This window comes from Oncorhynchus keta, unplaced genomic scaffold (genome assembly GCF_023373465.1).
Source record: "Oncorhynchus keta strain PuntledgeMale-10-30-2019 unplaced genomic scaffold, Oket_V2 Un_contig_3943_pilon_pilon, whole genome shotgun sequence".
Classification (NCBI taxonomy): domain Eukaryota; kingdom Metazoa; phylum Chordata; class Actinopteri; order Salmoniformes; family Salmonidae; genus Oncorhynchus; species Oncorhynchus keta.
In genome coordinates this window covers 367,501-389,604 of record NW_026287518.1, presented here as the reverse complement: position 1 = coordinate 389,604, position 22,104 = coordinate 367,501, and the positions used below count along the sequence as shown (strand labels likewise).

Here is a 22,104-nt window from a genome sequence, read left to right as displayed (position 1 = left end):
ACATGAACAGTGCAATACTCAATCATGAGGCATCAAAGCCAAAGGAACTGAGTAACATTAAGAAATGCTATAGATGTGTACAACGTAGAACACCAAATAATGCATGCAGAGCAGAATTAATTATCAAAATATATATAATATGACATTTGTAATGTCTTTATTGTTTTGAAACTTTTGCATGTGTAATGTTTACTGTACATTTTTATTGTTTATTTCACTTTTGTATATTATCTACCTCACTTGCTTTGGCAATGTTAACATAGAGATGTATTTGGATCAGTGCTGTACTGGGAGCTGTAAGACTGGAGCAAGGTGTATTTGGATCAGTGCTGTACTGGGAGCTGTAAGACTGGAGCTAGGTGTATTTGGATCGGTGCTGTACTGGGACCTGTAAGACTGGAGCTAGGTGTATTTGGATCGGTGCTGTACTGGGACCTGTAAGACTGGAGCTAGGTGCATTTGGAGCAGTGCTGTACTGGGACCTGTAAGACTGGAGCTATGTGTATTTGGAGCAGTGCTGCGCTGTACTGGGAGCTGCCTGTGGCTGCCGTTGGTTTGCCAGCCCATCTAATGACACACTGCTGCTCTCGGACCAGGAAGTGAGAAGGAGGATGGATACGGTGAGAAAAGAAGGGCCTCCTCGCTCCCATTTCCTCTGCAGGGCTGTGGCTTTGTGGCCTACCTCTCCCCCCACCACCACTAGTACCTCCTCAACCCCATCTCCCCCAGTCCCTGGAGCTCCCCCCCCCTCCGCCGGAATGCTCTCAATCTCCGCCACCAGATATTCCACTGTGGCTTTGGTGGTCACCTAGAATGGTGAGCTTGACTGAGCACACAGACAGGAGTATTAGTAGAACCTGTACATGTGTGCCTTGCCAGGTCCTTTTGACTATCTTCCAGAATAAAAGGTGGCCTTTCCCCTCCTATTGCCATAAGAAGTGAGGATGGACTGGATGTGTTTCAGCCATACAATAGATGATGGCTCTGCGACCTGGCTGGATGACCTCATGGAGACATTGCTTCAGGTCCTGTCACAGATAAAGGGGACATAACCATCACCTATCGTCAAACTCATCTCCACTATCGATCCCTCGTAACTATTGTTCGCATGTTGGTTTTCATCACGTCCCATCTCTGCTGTCTTTCCACCATGACACAGTTGGCCGCCATAGTATTTTGAGAGGTGTGGGTGTGGTTGGACTCTCATAGCCGAGCTTTAAGCACTGACCTGCTCAACTCGCTGCAGATGGAGGTGAACCGGAGACTGGTTTGACAGTGTTGACTTTGGAACCCGCTCTGCGGTTCAAGGCGAAACTTTCAGCACCATATTACTGTTTTGGGACCATGCAAATGCAGGTAGCAGAAGCACTCTTCATTCAGTGAAGCCTTTGTGGTGTACGGTAATTAACTTGGCAAACAGGCAGAAACAGGCAGTTGAGAAATGTGCCTTAAATTGCAGAGATTTCGTCAGAACCCTTTGGCTAAGCACACGTGGAACAGTCTCATGACAACGGATGGTTTCCCAACAGTTATAGGCCAGTCTTGTGAGGTTGGACTCCTTCCAAGTCCTGTACAACTCGACAGCTCAGCAGTCAGGGGGCTCGATACAGTGGAGTTGGAATTGAAGTCACGCCATTCATTCACATAATATCCTCTTTTTTTAGTCTTGTCATGACAGCGCCGGCTTGATTGAAAACATGTGACCGTGAATGATGTTGTTTCTACAAACCAATGCCCTTATTAGGGTGGTCGTCCATCAGAGGCACTGCTTCAATACTTACCCTGCCAGTGACTGGGAAGCTAAGTGTCGGTTTGCATAGTCAGACATCTTCGTTTGTGATGGGCGGCCCAAACTGCCATGCATATTTTGGAATTCAGTGGACCCAATATCAGCTGTTCTTCGTTGGATAATGGTTTGAGTGGAACAGAGAAACGGAGGATTGGTTTGACTACTAGCTACTAGCTACAATGCTTTTTATTTATTTAACCCTTAATTTACCATGTAAGTTGACTGGGAACCTATTCTTATTTACAGCAACAACCTGGGGAATAGTTACAGGGGAGAGGAGGGGGATGAATGAGCCAATTGGAAGTTGGGGATGATTAGGTGGCCATGATGGTTTGAGGGGCAGATTGGGAATTTAGCCAGGACACCGGGGTTAACACCCTTACTCTCATGATAACTGCCATGGGATCTTTAGTGACCACAGAGAGTCAGGACATCCGTTTCACGTCCCATCTGAAAGACGGCACCCTACACAGGGCAATGTCCCCAATCACTGCCCTGGGGCATTTGCATATTTATTTATTTTAGACCAGAGGAGAGTTCCTCCTAATGGCCTTCCAATGCCACTTCCAGTAAGATCTGGTCTCTCATCCAGGGGCTGACAAGGACCAACCCTGCTTGGATTCAGATGTAAGCCAGCAGTGGGATGCAGGGTGGTATGCTGCTTAGTGTACATTGAGCCAGTTCAATCTGCAGGACAAGCCTGCTCAGTTCTCTTCTTCAGTTCTCGTCTTCTATTGGATGATGCAGTGTTCAAATGTTCCGGTTTGGTGTGACGTGGTAATCCTCCCTACTCTCACACATCCCAGCCCCTAAACCGAACCAGATGTAGGCTTTCCATATTAATCTTTCACTCCCTTTTACGTCTCACACCACACTAGGAGCCGTTAAAAACCACACTTACATGTCACATTTTGTCCAGTTAATAAACTCCAAATGCATTCAGGGTTGCCCGTTTCTCACCACTAGCAGTTGAAAAGCTAGGTCGAGAGAGGCGTTTAGCCAGCAGGAAAGTACATGGCATTTAGTGATCAATGACTCCATTTCCTTCACCACTAGACTAAATGAAAAATATCCCTCCTTTTCTCTTTTCTTGACAGAGAAAACAGAGTTGCCACTTTTCTGTTCAATTCCTCTGGATGTTCTGATTATTTGTTTGACAGGAATTAGCAAGGAGGTCGTTTTTCTGCCACAACCGTCCGCCTGGCTGTGAGAGAAGCAGTTTTTCCCCCACTGAGGCACTTTCAGATGCTGCACAAACCACAACTCCCAAACACTGGTGTCAGTCCTCTGCTCACCGCCTGTCTTTCCAAAGCCATATTCTGGAGCAGGAGGGAGAGAGGGAGGGCGAGAGAGGGAGAGGGAGAGAGGGAGAGAGGGAGAGGGAGAGAGACGGAAAAGAGTGAAATGCAGAGATTTCTTAATAACCTAGAACTCTTTCCGCCATGAAAAATAGTCCCAGGAACCAGACAAACTGCTTCAGTGTGAGGGATTATGTACTGGATAACTCTCCAAACTTTATTTTTTTTATTTAACTTTTACTATTTCTTTCATCAAAGAGGAGGGCTGTCCCAGATGCAGGCAGCCAGTGAGAGGTGTCTATTTCTAGTGATCAGCGCTCGGCTACGGAGAGAGCTGTTTTGACAGTTGGAGCTGGGGAGTAACGTGCTGCTGAGGAATGCTGCTCAGAGAGAGAGAGAGAAAGACAGGGGGAGGGAGAGAGAGAGAGAGAGAGAGAGAGAGAGAGAGAGAGAGAGAGAGAGAGAGAGAGAGAGAGAGAGAGAGAGAGAGAGAGAGAGAGAGAGAGAGAGGAGAGAGGGAGAGAGAGGAGAGGAGAGAGAGGAGAGAGGGAGGGAGGGAGGAGAGGAGGGAGAGAGGAGGGAGGGAGGGAGGGAGGGAGGGAGGGAGGGGGAGGGAGGGAGGGAGGGAGGGAGGGACATGCACTTAACCAGGTCTATAATCACTGGTGGAGTGGCGGTTACCTTCCAGAGGAGTTTACGCCCCCGAGGACTGTTTGGTTTTGTAGTTCTGACAGAAATTGAGAGGGAGGAGTGGTTGAGCTCTGACAGAGAGGAGGAGGGGGAGCAAGAGAGAGGGGGAGTGAACCGGTGGCGGAGAAACCTTCTCAGTTTCTGTAAATCCCACATGCTGTAGGCTACAGAATGACTGCGGCTGCTCTCCCACTCCAGACTTCTCTCTGAGAGGCAGCCCTCTCTTTATTTTGTCTTCTCCTTCCCCTCTTTTTCTCTGCCAGACGTCAGGAGGAGACACAGGGCTCTTATTTGGCCTCTCTTGTGTGGGAAACTGAGGGAAACAACTCCTCTCGCTGTTTTTTCAACCTCTTCCTCCTGTCTGCTTTTGAACTCTCTCTCTGGATGTGACGGACCATGCCGGTGGTAGGAGTAGCCTCCAAGCTCAGACAACCCTCAGTGGGCTCCAAGCCGGTCCACAGCGCTCTCCCCATCCCCAACCCGGGCAGAACCGCTGCCACACGGGGGGTACATGGCCAGGACCCCAGAGCTGAGGGGGTCAGAATCCCCCTGCTCTCCTCCTGTCAGCTGTCACTCAAGTCAGAGTACCAGGAGAGGAGGACGCAGCAGAAACAACAGGGACGGAGCAAGGAGACAGAGGAGAGTAAGATCTGCAAGGTCAGTGACAGTGTGTTGTTACTGGGGACATGCTGTCACTCTGTGGCTCCTTCTCCCTTCAAACTCTACTCTCGTAATGATTTCTGTCTACATGTCTGTCTGTGCAGGGGGAATTGATTAGCTCTACAGGTGGCTGTGCTGGCTGGCCAAGTCTGAGTGAGCTACCTAACAGAGGCAGGCTTGTTGGATTTTCTTTAGACTGTTCTGTTTCTGTGTGACTAGATGACTCATTTAGAAATCAATGTGGTCTTGGTTCAGCAAGTTATAGCAGGTGCCATGCTCTCTATATACTATTGGGTGGAGGTCTGCTTGCAGCACTTAGCAAACTTCAAAAAGTAGATGTCAAACCTCCTTAACTATACCCAATCCTCGTTAACTATGCCCAATCCTCCTTAACTATACCCAATCCTCCTTAACTATACCCAATCAGGAAATAGCTGTTTTTGATGTGGTGTTTTATCATAGACTACATGGAATTGTGACATAAATACTTTAAATGCCTCTAAATAATTTCAGCACCATTTTATTTATCTTTTGTGTCCTTCCATTGCTTTGCGCTGTGATGCAGTCTCAAACTCTGTCAGTTGACTCGCAAATCTGTCATTAAGTGGGGCAACGTGTCACAGAACCAGAGTGCCGACATTCATGTGCATGCGCCGCATCGTCGTGTTGCGCTCAGTCTATTAAGATCCCTATCTGTGAAATGAACCGTGCTGCCTGTTTTATAGGAGGGAAAAGCTATGCATAGTAATCACTGCTACCTGAGAAGCCCCTCTGAATCTGACATGCCCTGAATACAAAACACCCCTCTCCTCTCAGCGTTCCCCTCGTGTGGAGTAGCGTTTCAGATGGCTAGCTGGCGTTTCCCCTCTGAGCGCTACTAAAGCCCATTCTCAGGCCCAGACGTATTAAAAAGGCGTGGTAAGAATGGCTAGCGAATGATAGACATGAACGGATCGCCTTAAGTGCTTTCCCATACTAAAGTCAGCCGGTGCCAAGTTCTTTGGGAGTGTTTTAGAATGTTGGAAATTGGACTCATGACAAGTGGAGAAGGCGGGGTCCGTCTCAGAAAGGAAGCGAAAGGATTTCAAATATCCCCGCCAAATAGTTTTGGTAGTGCATGCTCGCCCTACATCTTCCACCTGTCAAAATACCAACAGACGTTCCTGTTTCCTGCTCGCTCCGGCCAAGTCTCCTTGTTTACTGCTGGGGCTTCTGGGAGCCTTTTCTTTTTCTATTTTGTCTTCAAGTTCTTAACTGACTCAGGGGCCGCTTTTCTCCTGGAAATATGTGCTGACATCAAAGAGCTGAGCAGCTGAGCGCTGCCTCCTGGATCCTTGTAGCGTGTCCGTGACTGAGTGGAAAGCGCATGCAGGGCCAGAGCAAGGGGAAGTGTGTTTTATCATTAACCCGGTGCTGAACCGGTAACTCTGTTACATGCACTCCATAAACCATCGGTTTCTATGTACGCTGTTGAAAGGGTTCTGCTTCCTCCCTTTTGGTGTCACAACCCCTGAGTGAACAACAACACACTTGACTTATTTCACTTTTCTCTAGTGGGAGGAGCTGGGAAAAGCTGGATGGTGCTGGGAAGAGCTGGGAGGAGCTGGGAAGAGCTGGGAGGTGCTGGGAGGAGCTGGGAGGTGCTGGGAGGAGCTGGGAAAAGCTGGATGGTGCTGGGAAGAGCTGGGAGGAGCTGGGAGGTGCTGGGAGGAGCTGGGAGGAGCTGGGAGGAGCTGGGAGGTGCTGGGAGGAGCTGGGAGGAGCTGGGAGGTGCTGGGAGGAGCTGGGAGGTGCTGGGAGGAGCTGGGAGGAGGTGGGAGGTGCTGGGAGGAGCTGGGAGGAGCTGGGAGGTGCTGGGAGGAGGTGGGAGGTGCTGGGAAGGAGCTGGGAGGAGCTGGGAGGAGCTGGGAGGTGCTGGGAGGAGGAGGTGCTGGGAGGAGCTGGGAGGTGCTGGGAGGAGCTGGGAGGTGCTGGGAGGAGCTGGGAGGAGCTGGGATGTGACGTAGTGTAGTGCAATTTGTTTTGGAGCGGAGGGTCGGGGGCTAAAACATAATTCTACTAATTTGTAAACTGCTCATTAACCAGAACTATTTGATTTGAAAATAACAATATGTTCATAGCTTGATAACATTGAGACACGTTCACATCTCTTTTTATTCCTGGGAATACTTGGTGAACACATTTCCTAAATTAAACACATTTTTCCTGGTTATTTTTTTTTACTATCAGCATAAATAATGGGGGGGGGGGTAATCCTCCCCTGTCGGAGAAGTAGAGATAGGGTACATGTTGTCATTACTCCGCACAGTGACTGACAGTAGTAGAGATAGGGTACATGTTGTCATTACTCCTCAGTGTGACAGTAGTAGAGATAGGGTACATGTTGTCATTACTCCTCACAGTGACTGACAGTAGTAGAGATAGGGTACATGTTGTCATTACTCCTCAGTGTGACAGTAGTAGAGATAGGGTACATGTTGTCATTACTCCTCACAGTGACTGACAGTAGTAGAGATAGGGTACATGTTGTCATTACTCCTCACAGTGACTGACAGTAGTAGAGATAGGGTACATGTTGTCATTACTCCTCACAGTGACTGACAGTAGTAGAGATAGGGTACATGTTGTCATTACTCCTCACAGTGACTGACAGTAGTAGAGATAGGGTACATGTTGTCATTACTCCTCACAGTGACTGACAGTGTGACAGTAGTAGAGATAGGGTACATGTTGTCATTACTCCTTACTCCTCACAGTGACTGACAGTAGTAGAGATAGGGTGCATGTTGTCATTACTCCTCAGTGACTGACAGTAGTAGAGATAGGGTACATGTTGTCATTACTCCTCAGTTACTGACAGTAGTAGAGATAGGGTACATGTTGTCATTACTCCTCAGTGACTGACAGTAGTAGAGATAGGGTACATGTTGTCATTACTCCTCAGTGTGACAGTAGTAGAGATAGGGTACATGTTGTCATTACTTCTCAGTGTGACAGTAGTAGAGATAGGGTACATGTTGTCATTACTCCTCACAGTGACTGACAGTAGTAGATAGGGTACATGTTGTCATTACTCCTCAGTGTGACAGTAGTAGAGATAGGGTACATGTTGTCATTACTCCTCAGTGTGACAGTAGTAGAGATAGGGTACATGTTGTCATTACTCCTCACAGTGACTGACAGTAGTAGAGATAGGGTACATGTTGTCATTACTCCTCAGTGTGACAGTAGTAGAGATAGGGTACATGTTGTCATTACTCCTCAGCGTGACAGTAGTAGAGATAGGGTGCATGTTGTCATTACTCCTCAGTGTGACAGTAGTAGAGATAGGGTACATGTTGTCATTACTCCTCAGCGTGACAGTAGTAGAGATAGGGTACATGTTGTCATTACTCCTCAGTGTGACAGTAGTAGAGATAGGGTACATGTTGTCATTACTCCTCAGTGACTGACAGTAGTAGAGATAGGGTACATGTTGTCATTACTCCTCAGTGTGAGTGACTGACAGTAGTAGTAGATAGGGTACATGTTGTCATTACTCCTCAGTGTGACAGTAGTAGAGATAGGGTACATGTTGTCATTACTCCTCAGTGTGACAGTAGTAGAGATAGGGTACATGTTGTCATTACTCCTCAGTGTGACAGTAGTAGAGATAGGGTGCATGTTGTCATTACTCCTCAGTGTGACAGTAGTAGAGATAGGGTACATGCTGTCATTATTCCTCAGTAGTAGAGATAGGGTACAGTGACTGACAGTAGTAGAGATAGGGTACATGTTGTCATTACTCCTCAGTGACTGACAGTAGTAGAGATAGGGTACATGTTGTCATTACTCCTCACAGTGACTGACAGTAGTAGAGATAGGGTACATGCTGTCATTATTCCTCACAGTGACTGACAGTAGTAGAGATAGGGTACATGTTGTCATTACTCCTCACAGTGACTGACAGTAGTAGAGATAGGGTACATGCTGTCATTACTCCTCAGTGACTGACAGTAGTAGAGATAGGGTACATGTTGTCATTACTCCTCACAGTGACATGACAGTAGTAGAGATAGGGTACATGTTGTCATTACTCCTCAGTGACTGACAGTAGTAGAGATAGGGGTACATGTTGTCTGACAGTAGTAGAGATAGGGTACATGTTGTCATTACTCCTCACAGTGACTGACAGTAGTAGAGATAGGGTACATGTTGTCATTACTCCTCAGCGTGACAGTAGTAGAGATAGGGTACATGTTGTCATTACTCCTCAGTGTGACAGTAGTAGATATAGGGTACATGTTGTCATTACTCCTCAGTGTGACAGTAGTAGAGATAGGGTGCATGTTGTCATTACTCCTCAGTGTGACAGTAGTAGAGATAGGGTACATGTTGTCATTACTCCTCAGTGTGACAGTAGTAGAGATAGGGTACATGTTGTCATTACTCCTCAGTGTGACAGTAGTAGATATAGGGTACATGTTGTCATTACTCCTCAGTGTGACAGTAGTAGAGATAGGGTGCATGTTGTCATTACTCCTCAGTGTGACAGTAGTAGAGATAGGGTACATGTTGTCATTACTCCTCACAGTGACTGACAGTAGTAGAGATAGGGTACATGTTGTCATTACTCCTCACAGTGACTGACAGTAGTAGAGATAGGGTACATGTTGTCATTACTCCTCAGTGTGACAGTAGTAGAGATAGGGTACATGTGACAGTAGTAGATAGGGTACTCATTACTCCAGTGACTGACAGTAGTAGAGATAGGGTACATGTTGTCATTACTCCTCAGTGAGTGCTGACAGTAGTAGAGATAGGGTACATGTTGTCATTACTCCTCAGTGTGACAGTAGTAGAGATAGGGTACATGGTGTCATTACTCCTCACAGTGACTGACAGTAGTAGAGATAGGGTACATGTTGTCATTACTCCTCAGTGTGACAGTAGTAGAGATAGGGTACATGTTGTCATTACTCCTCAGTGTGACAGTAGTAGAGATAGGGTACATGCTGTCATTACTCCTCACAGTGACTGACAGTAGTAGAGATAGGGCACATGTTGTCATTACTCCTCACAGTGACTGACAGTAGTAGAGATAGGGTACATGTTGTCATTACTCCTCACAGTGACTGACAGTAGTAGAGATAGGGTACATGTTGTCATTACTCCTCACAGTGACTGACAGTAGTAGAGATAGGGTACATGTTGTCATTACTCCTCCACAGTGACTGACAGTAGTAGAGATAGGGTACATGTTGTCATTACTCCTCCTCAGTGTGACAGTAGTAGAGATAGGGTACATGTTGTCATTACTCCTCAGTGACTGACAGTAGTAGAGATAGGGTACATGTTGTCATTACTCCTCAGTGTGACAGTAGTAGAGATAGGGTACATGTTGTCATTACTCTCCAGTGTGACAGTAGTAGAGATAGGGTACATGTTGTCATTACTCCTCCTCAGTGACTGACAGTAGTAGAGATAGGGTACATGTTGTCATTACTCCTCAGTGTGACAGTAGTAGAGATAGGGTACATGTTGTCATTACTCCTCAGTGTGACAGTAGTAGAGATAGGGTACATGTTGTCATTACTCCTCACAGTGACTGACAGTAGTAGAGATAGGGTACATGTTGTCATTACTCCTCAGTGTGACAGTAGTAGAGATAGGGTACATGTTGTCATTACTCCTCAGTGTGACAGTAGTAGAGATAGGGTACATGTTGTCATTACTCCTCAGTGTGACAGTAGTAGAGATAGGGTACATGTTGTCATTACTCCTCAGTGTGACAGTAGTAGAGATAGGGTACATGTTGTCATTACTCCTCAGTGTGACAGTAGTAGAGATAGGGTACATGGTGTCATTACTCCTCACAGTGACTGACAGTAGTAGAGATAGGGCACATGTTGCATTACTCCTCACAGTGACTGACAGTAGTAGAGATAGGGTACATGCTGTCATTATTCCTCACAGTGACTGACAGTAGTAGAGATAGGGTACATGTTGTCATTACTCCTCAGTGACTGACAGTAGTAGAGATAGGGTACATGCTGTCATTATTCTCTCACAGTGACTGACAGTAGTAGAGATAGGGTACATGTTGTCATTACTCCTCACAGTGACTGACAGTAGTAGAGATAGGGTACATGTTGTCATTACTCCTCAGTGTGACAGTAGTAGAGATAGGGTACATGTTGTCATTACTCCTCACAGTGACTGACAGTAGTAGAGATAGGGTACATGTTGTCATTACTCCTCACAGTGACTGACAGTAGTAGAGATAGGGTACATGTTGTCATTACTCCTCACAGTGACTGACAGTAGTAGAGATAGGGTACATGTTGTCATTACTCCTCAGCGTGACAGTAGTAGAGATAGGGTGCATGTTGTCATTACTCCTCAGTGTGACAGTAGTAGAGATAGGGTACATGTTGTCATTACTCCTCACAGTGACTGACAGTAGTAGAGATAGGGTGCATGTTGTCATTACTCCTCAGTGTGACAGTAGTAGAGATAGGGTACATGTTGTCATTACTCCTCAGTGTGACAGTAGTAGATATAGGGTACATGTTTTCATTACTCCTCAGTGTGACAGTAGTAGATATAGGGTACATGTTGTCATTACTCCTCAGTGTGACAGTAGTAGAGATAGGGTACATGTTGTCATTACTCCTCAGTGTGACAGTAGTAGAGATAGGGTACATGTTGTCATTACTCCTCACAGTGACTGACAGTAGTAGAGATAGGGTACATGTTGTCATTACTCCTCACAGTGACTGACAGTAGTAGAGATAGGGTACATGTTGTCATTACTCCTCAGTGTGACAGTAGTAGAGATAGGGTACATGTTGTCATTACTCCTCCAGTGACTGACAGTAGTAGAGATAGGGTACATGTTGTCATTACTCCTCCACAGTGACTGACAGTAGTAGAGATAGGGTACATGTTGTCATTACTCCTCAGTGTGACAGTAGTAGAGATAGGGTACATGTTGTCATTACTCCTCCACAGTGACTGACAGTAGTAGAGATAGGGTACATGTTGTCATTACTCCTCCACAGTGACTGACAGTAGTAGAGATAGGGTACATGTTTTCATTACTCCTCAGTGTGACAGTAGTAGATATAGGGTACATGTTTTCATTACTCCTCAGTGTGACAGTAGTAGATATAGGGTACATGTTGTCATTACTCCTCAGTGTGACAGTAGTAGAGATAGGGTACATGTTGTCATTACTCCTCCACAGTGACTGACAGTAGTAGAGATAGGGTACATGTTGTCATTACTCCTCCACAGTGACTGACAGTAGTAGAGATAGGGTACATGTTGTCATTACTCCTCAGTGTGACAGTAGTAGAGATAGGGTACATGTTGTCATTACTCCTCCACAGTGACTGACAGTAGTAGAGATAGGGTACATGTTGTCATTACTCCTCCACAGTGACTGACAGTAGTAGAGATAGGGTACATGTTGTCATTACTCCTCAGTGTGACAGTAGTAGAGATAGGGTACATGTTGTCATTACTCCTCCACAGTGACTGACAGTAGTAGAGATAGGGTACATGTTGTCATTACTCCTCCACAGTGACTGACAGTAGTAGAGATAGGGTACATGTTGTCATTACTCCTCAGTGTGACAGTAGTAGAGATAGGGTACATGTTGTCATTACTCCTCCACAGTGACTGACAGTAGTAGAGATAGGGTACATGTTGTCATTACTCCTCCACAGTGTGACAGTAGTAGAGATAGGGTACATGTTGTCATTACTCCTCCACACAGTGACTGATACAGCTTGTCCTGTGTGGAGTGGCTGAAAGGAAGGATTCAGGGTGATCCAACAGATCAAAGCAGACCCTCGCTGCATAATGCATGCTTGTGTGGACTTGTTTGTCCTTGGTTAAGCACTGGGCTGGCCGCTCTCCTTGTTTAGTGTTTACCAGACTGTGTTGTTATTCCTAACTGAGAGAAAGTTTGAAGGGAATCTCATGACACAAACACACACTGCTTCAGAGCCTGTAATGTGTTGGGGACCATTAATCATGATTGGGAATAAAAGGAAGGATTCCACATGACAAGTGGTTAATGTTAACCGGTTTCAAACTAATTATGAGCTAAACATATCCAATGCTTCTGTTTGAAAATGACAAATAACTGTGGTTTGTAGGGTGTGTTTAGAATATCAATGCTTTAGGACATCAATAATATTGAGGGCTGAATGTGTGTGTGTGTGTGTGTGTGTGTGTGTGTGTGTGTGTGTGTGTGTGTGTGTGTGTGTGTGTGTATGTGTGTGTGTGTGTGTGTGTGTGTGTGTGTGTGTGTGCATTTGTACATTTGTGTGTGCCTGCTTTTGCACATGTCTGCGTTCAATCTATACGATTGTACGTGTTGGCATTCTTAGGAGGCCTCCTTCCTTTGGTGGTCTTGCATAACACCTGCATTCTTCCCCGGGATCTCAGTTAATCCATCCAAGGTTGACCTGTCAAGAGATCCTCCTCCCTGTGATTGAGATGAGATCCAGGACACACACACACAGTCACACACACACATATACACACTGTAGTACTCACTGACATACCTTGTCAGTCACTGTAGAATGAAGAGGTACTGGAGGTGAATGGGGTTGTAATGAAGTGCCACGGCTCTGCTGATGCGATCTGTGGCTCGGAGCCTTGGCAGATACCCAGCTACAGTGGTGAGGGAGGTGTTGTCCCAAATGGAACCCTATTTCTTACATAGTGCCCTACTTTTGATTAGGGCCAATAGAGTTCTGGTTAAAAGTAGTGCACTATATAGGGAAAAGGGGGCCAGTTGGAACGCAGACAGAGTGTGAGCAGCCCTTGAGCGAGAGCAGTGTTATTCATTTTTCGCAGCTTTTACAACCATTGATTTCTCAACGTCCCACTAAGAGTTGTTTGTTGTTGTTGTCATTTTATTCAATCCGATGCCATTAACGTCAAACAAAATAAACCCTCTTTGGGTTACAGCATATGAAGAATGATTGACAGGTTAGACGTAGATCCCAGTTTGTCCTGCGAGTATGAATAACAGCAACATCTGCTCATTTCACACCTTTCCTGTGTCACTGCATCTGATTCCGTGATACCGCGGATGTCACATCCTCCCTGGGTCATCCCAGTTACAAGCATCGTGGGGTGCTGATGTGTTAGACTTTCCAGCTGAGACAGGATGCCCTGATGTCTGAGCCGAGATTTATCTGGTTCTTTTTTGGTGCCATGGTATGGTTTCTAGTCCTGGTGTCTGAGCCGAGATTTTTCATGGTTCTTTTTTGGTTGGCCGCCATGGTATGGTTTCTAGTCCTGGTGTCTGAGCCGAGATCTTTCATGGTTCTTTTTTGGTTGGCCACCATGTTATGGTTTGTATCCCTGGTGTCTGAGCCGAGATTTATCATGGTTCTTTTTTGGTTGGCCACCATGTTATGGTTTGTATCCCTGTCTCCGTTTGAAGTGCATCCCTGATTAGAAATGACTGGCCGGTTTAATCCATGTGGTGTTCGCCTGCCTACGCATGTCTAATCAGTTATTACATCAAGGAAGGGAGAAAGGAAAGATGCAGTCATAAGGAATTCAAACATGGGCCCTTTCATGCTTCAAGGTACCAAGGTAAAGTTTTTGCCAGGCTGCAATCAGAGATTAGATGGGACACAGGCCAACTGTCTCTACTCTCACTCCTTCCCAATGGAAACACTGCACATGCACTTACTACAACCATTATAATAGATTTACTGTAGAACAATTCTCCCCATGACCACTGCACCCAGTTTGTGTCTTAGAAACACACAAGATACCTCAGGTCAGGTCATGAAACACAGGCTCTGTTGCCATGCTCTGTTCCCTTGGCTGCTATGGCAACCATACATAGCCGTGTAACCTTAGTGAGGGGATGTTGTTCTGAATATGTGTATCAGTTTTTGTTTGCTGGAAGCGCAGACAACTGGTAAGATACACCCTGCCTGGCGCAAACGTCCTGTGGATCTTCTTCCACACATCCTGTTGTTTGTCTCTGATCTGACCTGCCAAAATGTCAGCAAGAAGAGATGAACCAGAGAGTGCGATTGCACATGGCCTTGTTTGCTGCAACGGCGCATCTCCTCCACCTCTCACTACGCCCAGGTGCTGATAAACCCCTGCAGGGGGGCCAGCAGGGAGAGGAGGAAAGTGGTGAGCTCAGGGATCCGTGTTAGGTCTCACTGGCTCTGGAGTTAGTGTGGGGAATGTAAACACAGCTCCTCTCCCCACTGGCTCAGATGCTGCCGAGGCAGCCGCCCTAGTCTGGTCTGCAGAGCTTGGGGTCCCTGCCAGCTCTTCCCGTCAGAGACAGAGGGAGGTGGGGAGGGAGGCCGAGCCGGGGTTGTGTCCTAGCCATGGGTGGTCTGGTCTGGCTGCCTGGGCTCCTTATCTGGAAGAGAGGGAGAAGCCCCGGGAAGTGGCGGTGTGTTGACCCCAGGCATGCAGCACAGGGCCCTGCTTCCCTTTTACCACATATCCCCTGGGATAACAAGGATAGCTACACAGGGGATAACCTACTGGGACCTCTGGGATACAGGGATAGCTCTGGGATAACATGGACAGGGATAGCTACAGGACCTCTGGGATAACAGGGATAGCTACACAGGACCTCTGGGATAACAGGGATAGCTACACAGGACCTCTGGGATAACAGGGATAGCTACACAGGACCTCTGGGATAACAGGGATAGCTACACAGGACCTCTGGGACATAGCTACACAGGACCTCTGGGATAACAGGGATAGCTACACAGGACCTCTGGGATAACAGGGATAGCTACACAGGACCTCTGGGATAACAGGGATAGCTACACAGGACCTCTGGGATAACAGGGATAGTTACACAGGACCTCTGGGATAACAGGGATAGTTACACAGGACCTCTGGGATAACAGGGATAGTTACACAGGACCTCTGGGATAACAGGGATAGCTACACAGGACCTCTGGGATAACAGGGATAGCTACACAGGACCTCTGGGATAACAGGGATAGCTACACAGGACCTCTGGGATAACAGGGATAGCTACACAGGACCTCTGGGATAACAGGGATAGCTACACAGGACCTCTGGGATAACAGGGATAGCTACACAGGACCTCTGGGATAACATAACAGGGATAGCTACACAGGACCTCTGTAACAGGGCATTTCTCTGTATTCAAACACCAATGTTCCCACCCAGGCAAGAGACCCACCACAACCTGTTTCTCAACAAATGTTGACAAATGGAGAGATATGGTGATGGGATCGAGCATGGACACACTAACCCCTGTTGATAAAGGGGTAACTACTACATTCCTGCCTCTTATTCCTCTGGTCTCTCTCTCTCTGTCTGTCTTTCTCTCTCTCTGTCTCTCTCTGTCCCTCTCCCCTTCTCTCTGCCTGCCTGTCTGTCTGTCTCTCTCTCTTTCTCTTTCTATCTGTCTCTCTCTGTGTCTCTCTCCCTCTGTCTCTCTCTGTCTGTCTCTCTGTCTCTCTCTCTCTCTCTCTCGCTCTCTCTCTCTGTCTCTCTCTTTGTCTGTCTCTCTACCTGTATGTCTATGTCTCTCTCCCTCTCTCTCTCTCTCTCTCTCTCACTCTCACTCTCACTCCGTCAGTTTTTATTGGTATTCGTGCCGTGGGGAGTGAACTGCCGGCTCCTTGTGTAAAGCTTGGAGGGAGAACACACAGAGGGGTTGGTGTTTACAGTACGACTGCACCAGTTATAAATAACGTCTGTGGATCTCGAGTCAGTCTTTGTGTGAAACAGGAAGAATAATAGGTCTTTAAAAAAGGCCCGCCGGGTTAACGGTGAAGGATTTCAGACGCATCCTGTTTTTCCAGGGACGAGCTTTTGAGACAAGGCTTGAGGTATATCGGGCTCTGTCGTACATTTTGGAGAGTAAATTGAAAAACAACATACTTAATGGATGCAGCATGCTCTCCATTGAAAAAGTATTGGCCTCACATTGGGCTGCATTTGACCCCGAACCTCGAGGCTACAGTAGTGACAAACAACATAATGGGCACAAGTGGTCCTGTTACCTCTTATAGTGGTCCTGCTACCTCTTATAGGTGGTCCTGTTATCTTATGGTGGTCTTGTTACCCTCTTACCTCTTAGAATTACAGTGGTCCTGTTACCTCTTATAATGGTCCTGTTACCTCTTATAATGGTCCTGCTAATAGTGGGTCCTGTTACCTCTTAGAATGGTCCTGTTACCTCTTACATAGTGGTCCTGTTACCTCTTATAGTGATCCTGTTACCTTTATAGAATGGTCCTGTTACCTCTTATAGGGGTCCTACTACCTCTTATAGGGGTCCTGCTACCTCTTATAGTGATCATGTTACCTCTTATAGAATGGTCCTGTTACCTCTTATAGGGGTCCTTATGGTGGTCCTGTTACCTCTTATAGTGGTCCTGTTCCTCTTATAGTGGTCCTACTACCTCTTATAGTGGTCCTGTCCTCTTATATAGTGGTCCTTATGGTGGTCCTGTTACCTCTTATAGTGGTCCTGTTCCTATAGTGGTCCTCTTATAGTGGTCCTAGTGGTCCTGTTACCTCTTATAGTGGTCCTACTACCTCTTATAGTGGTCCTGTTACCTCTTATAGTGGTCCTACTACCTCTTATAGTGATCCTGTTACCTTTTATAATGGTCCTGTTACCTATTATGGTGGTCCTGTTACCTTGTATAGTAGTCCTACTACCTATTATAATGGTCATGTTACCTCTTATAGTGGGTATGTCACCTCTTATAATGGTCCTGTTACCTCTTATAGGGATCCTGTTACCTCTTATGGTGGTCTTGTACCTCTTATGGTGGTCCTGTTCCCTCTTATGGTGGTCCTGTTACCTCTTATGGTGGTCCTGTTCCCTCTTATGGTGGTCTTGTTACCTCTTATGGTGGTCCTGTTACCTATTATAGTGGTCCTGTTATCTCTTATGGTGGTCTTGTTATCTCTATGGTGGTCCTGCTACCTGTTATAGGGATTTTGTTACCTGTTATAGGGATCCTGTTATCTCTTATAGTGGTCCTGCTACCTCTTATAGTGGTCCTGTTACCTCTTATAATGGTCCTGTTACCTCTTATAGGGGTCCTACTACCTCTTATAGTGGTCCTGTTACCTCTTATAGTGGTCCTGTTACCTCTTATAGTGGTCCTACTACCTCTTATAGTGGTCCTGTTCCCTCTTATAGTGGTCCTACTACCTCTTATAGTGGTCCTACTACCTCTTATAGTGGTCCTGCTACCTCTTATAGTGGTCCTACTACCTCTTATAGTGGTCCTGTTACCTCTTATAGTGGTCCTGTTCCCTCTTATAGTGGTCCTACTACCTCTTATAGTGGTCCTGTTACCTCTTATAGTGGTCCTACTACCTCTTATAGTGGTCCTACTACCTCTTATAGGGATCCTGTTACCTCTTATAGGGATCCTGTTACCTCTTATAGTGGTCCTGTTACCTCTTATAGTGGGTATGTTACCTCATATAGTGATCATGTTACCTCTTATAGGTATCCTGTTATCTCTTATTGTGGGTATGTCACCTCTTATAATGGTCCTGGTACCTCTTATAGTGGGTATGTTACCTCATATAGTGATCCTGTTACCTCTTATAGGGATCCTGTTACCTCTTATGGTGGTTCTGTTACCTCTTATAGTGGTCCTGTTACCTCTTATAGTGGTCCTGTTACCTCTTATAGTGGTCCTGTTACCTCTTATAGTGGTCCTGTTACCTCTTATAGTGGTCCTGTTACCTCTTATAGTGGTCCTGTTACCTCTTATAGTGGTCCTGTTACCTCTTATAGTGGTCCTGTTACCTCTTATAGTGGTCCTGTTACCTCTTATAGTGGTCCTACTACCTCTTATAGGGATCCTGTTACCTCTTATAGTGATCATGTTACCTTTTAGAATGGTCCTGTTACCTCTTATAGGGGTCCTACTACCTCTTATAGTGGTCCTACTACCTCTTACAGTGGTCCTGCTACCTCTTATAAGGGTCCTACTACCTCTTATAGTGGTCCTACTACCTCTTATAGTGGTCCTGTTACCTCTTATAGTGGTCCTACTACCTCTTATAGTGGTCCTGTTACCTCTTATAGTGGTCCTACTACCTCTTATAGTGATCCTGTTACCTTTTATAATGGTCCTGTTACCTATTATGGTGGTCCTGTTACCTTGTATAGTAGTCCTACTACCTATTATAATGGTCATGTTACCTCTTATAGTGGGTATGTCACCTCTTATAATGGTCCTGTTACCTCTTATAGGGATCCTGTTACCTCTTATGGTGGTCTTGTACCTCTTATGGTGGTCCTGTTCCCTCTTATGGTGGTCCTGTTACCTCTTATGGTGGTCCTGTTCCCTCTTATGGTGGTCTTGTTACCTCTTATGGTGGTCCTGTTACCTATTATAGTGGTCCTGTTATCTCTTATGGTGGTCTTGTTATCTCTTATGGTGGTCCTGCTACCTGTTATAGGGATTTTGTTACCTGTTATAGGGATCCTGTTATCTCTTATAGTGGTCCTGCTACCTCTTATAGTGGTCCTGCTACCTCTTATAATGTTCCTGCTACCTCTTATTGGGGTCCTACTACCTCTTATAGTGGTCCGACTACCTCTTATAGTGGTCCTGTTCCCTCTTATAGTGGTCCTACTACCTCTTATAGTGGTCCTGTTCCCTCTTATAGTGGTCCTACTACCTCTTATAGTGGTCCTACTACCTCTTATAGTGGACCTGCTACCTCTTATAGGGGTCCTACTACCTCTTATAATGGTCCTGTTACCTCTTATAGTGGTCCTGTTACCTCTTATAGTGGTCCTGCTACCTCTTATAGTGGTCCTGCTACCTCTTATAGGGGTCCTGTTACCTCTTATAGTGGTCCGACTACCTCTTATAGGGATCATGTTACCTCTTATAGTGGTCCTGTTACCTCTTATAGTGGTCCTGTTACCTCTTATAGTGGTCATGTTACCTCATATAGTGATCATGTTACCTCTTATAGGGATCCTGTTATCTCTTATTGTGGGTATGTCACCTCTTATAATGGTCCTGGTACCTCTTATAGTGGGTATGTTACCTCATATAGTGATCCTGTTACCTCTTATAGGGATCCTGTTACCTCTTATGGTGGTCCTGTTACCTCTTATAGTGGTCCTGTTACCTCTTATAGTGGTCCTGTTACCTCTTATAGTGGTCCTGTTACCTCTTATAGTGGTCCTGTTACCTCTTATAGTGATCCTGTTACCTCTTATAATGGTCCTGGTACCTCTTATAGTGGGTATGTTACCTCATATAGTGATCCTGTTACCTCTTATAGGGATCCTGTTACCTCTTATGGTGGTTCTGTTACCTCTTATAGTGGTCCTGTTACCTCTTATAGGGATCCTGTTATCTCTTATAGTGGCCCTGTTATCTGTTATGGTGGTCCTGCTACCTCTTATAGGGATCTTGTTACCTGTTATAGGGATCTTGTTATCTCTTATAATGGTCCTGTTACCTCTTATAGGGATCCTGTTACCTCTTACAGTGGTCCTGTTCCCTCTTATGGTGGTCCTGTTCCCTCTTACTGTGGTCCTGTTCCCTCTTATAGTGGTCCTGTTCCCTCTTATAGTGGTCCTGTTACCTCTTATAGTGGTCCTGTTACCTCTTATAGTGGTCCTGTTACCTCTTATAGTGGTCCTGTTCCCTCTTATAGTGGTCCTGTTACCTCTTATAGTGGTCCTGTTACCTCTTATAGTGGTCCTGTTACCTCTTATAGTGGTCCTGTTCCCTCTTATAGTGGTCCTGTTACCTCTTATAGTGGTCCTGTTACCTCTTATAGTGGTCCTGTTACCTCTTATAGTGGTCCTGTTACCTCTTATAGTGGTCCTGTTACCTCTTATAGTGGTCCTGTTACCTCTTATAGTGGTCCTGTTACCTCTTATAGTGGTCCTGTTCCCTCTTATAGTGGTCCTGTTACCTCTTATAGTGGTCCTGTTACCTCTTATAGTGGTCCTGTTCCCTCTTATGGTGGTCCTGCTAGGTCTTATAGCCTTTTTCCTTGAATGTTTTTCTGGGATCTCTTCATCCCTCTGTTATGTTCATGGCGAACTCGCAGAGTACTAGAGATGATTGGATGCAGGACTGTCACCCATGCTGTAGCAGTACAGCCTCACAATCCCCTGCGTGAGAGGCCTCACAACCACACACACACACACACACACAGACATCAGGCAGCAGGTCCACACAACAGATCCACACAGTCCCTCTGGGCCTTCTGCTAGTTCAAAGGTATGGCTGTTAAATGATCTTAGAGAGGCAGGAGGCAGGGCTCTCCAATGCCACTGGCTTGTTGTTTCACGCCATAAAAGAACAAAAGAAACAGGGGCCAAAGCCATACTCAGGGTACAAGACACACACACACACACACACACACACACACACACACACACACACACACACACACACACACACACACACACACACACACACACACACACACACACACACACACACACACACACACACACACACACACACACACACACACACACACACACACACACACACACACACACACACACACACACACACACACACACACACACACACACACACACACACACACACACACACACACACACACACACACACACACACACACACACACACACACACACACACACACACACACACACACACACACACACACACACACACACACACACACACACACACACACACACACACACACACACACACACACACACACACTCTTATGCTTGAACACACACAAGAACAGACACACATACACATTGTTGGTTAAGGGCTTGTAAGTAAGCATTTCACTTTAAGGTATGTGACAAATATAATTAGATTTGACACACGTAGGTCAAGTGCATCTTGTCTTTGACCTTTTCCTCGAACTCTCTCCGTTTGTCTCGTTAGCTGTTTTCAGTTCATCGCCCTTGCTTCAGGTTCCCTCCTGTGTCCTTTATTATCTCTCTCTCTCAATCCCTTCTTTTCAAATCCCCTCCATTTTTTACTCTGTCCTCTTGCTCTTTCTGCATCCCAAATGGTATCTCTATTCCATATATAGTGGACTACTTTTACCCAGAGTCCTATGGGCTGCCTACGGTCCCTGGTCAGAAGTAGTCCACTATATAGGGAATAGGCTGGCATTTGGGATAAAGCCTCATTCTGGGTATTCCTCTTATTAGTCTCTACCACATTCCTCCCCTTTCCATCCCTCCTGGAATGTCTCTGTACTCCATTCCTTTACGTCTCTTTACCCTGCTCTCGCTCTACCCTCTCAGCATTCTCCTTTCTCTCTCCCCATATCTCTCGGGAAGATGTTTTGATGAGACAGACATGGGGGGGTTCAGTCCACACACCTGGCACTGAGACCACCACTGATTATCTCTACCACACACAGAGGTCACCCCATACCCCCTTCACTCCCCCCTCTCCCCTGTCCCGGCCTCTGTCTGGGCCTTGCACCGGGGAGGAACATCTGTGCAACCACAACACCGGCCTCATTAGCAATCAGCAGGGCCTAGGACAGCTCGCCGACAGCCCGCACACTGCTAATGTGAAACAGGGTGAGGGGAGAAGGGGAGAGGATAGAGGAGGAGAGGAGGGGAGGATAGAGGAGGAGAGGAGGAGAGGAGAGGGTAGAGGAGGAGAGAGGAGAAT

General features: G+C 46.2%; 1 protein-coding gene and 1 long non-coding RNA gene across 2 annotated transcripts in view; one reads left to right on the top strand and one right to left on the bottom strand.

Moving 5' to 3' along the window:
- Positions 1-3,862: 3,862 nt before the first annotated feature.
- Positions 3,863-22,104, top strand: part of LOC118380966 (neuron navigator 3-like) — a 280,541-nt gene continuing 262,299 nt past the window's right edge. Inside the window, 1 exon segment of the mRNA XM_052508924.1 lies at positions 3,863-4,434. Coding sequence (XP_052364884.1) covers positions 4,174-4,434 — 261 coding nt within the window. The 5' untranslated portion in view covers positions 3,863-4,173.
- Positions 15,044-15,552, bottom strand: LOC127924325 (uncharacterized). Its single transcript, XR_008117678.1, has 3 exons — positions 15,360-15,552; positions 15,205-15,297; positions 15,044-15,149 (listed from the first exon to the last, which is right to left on the bottom strand). It is a non-coding gene; the product is annotated as an uncharacterized LOC127924325 (long non-coding RNA).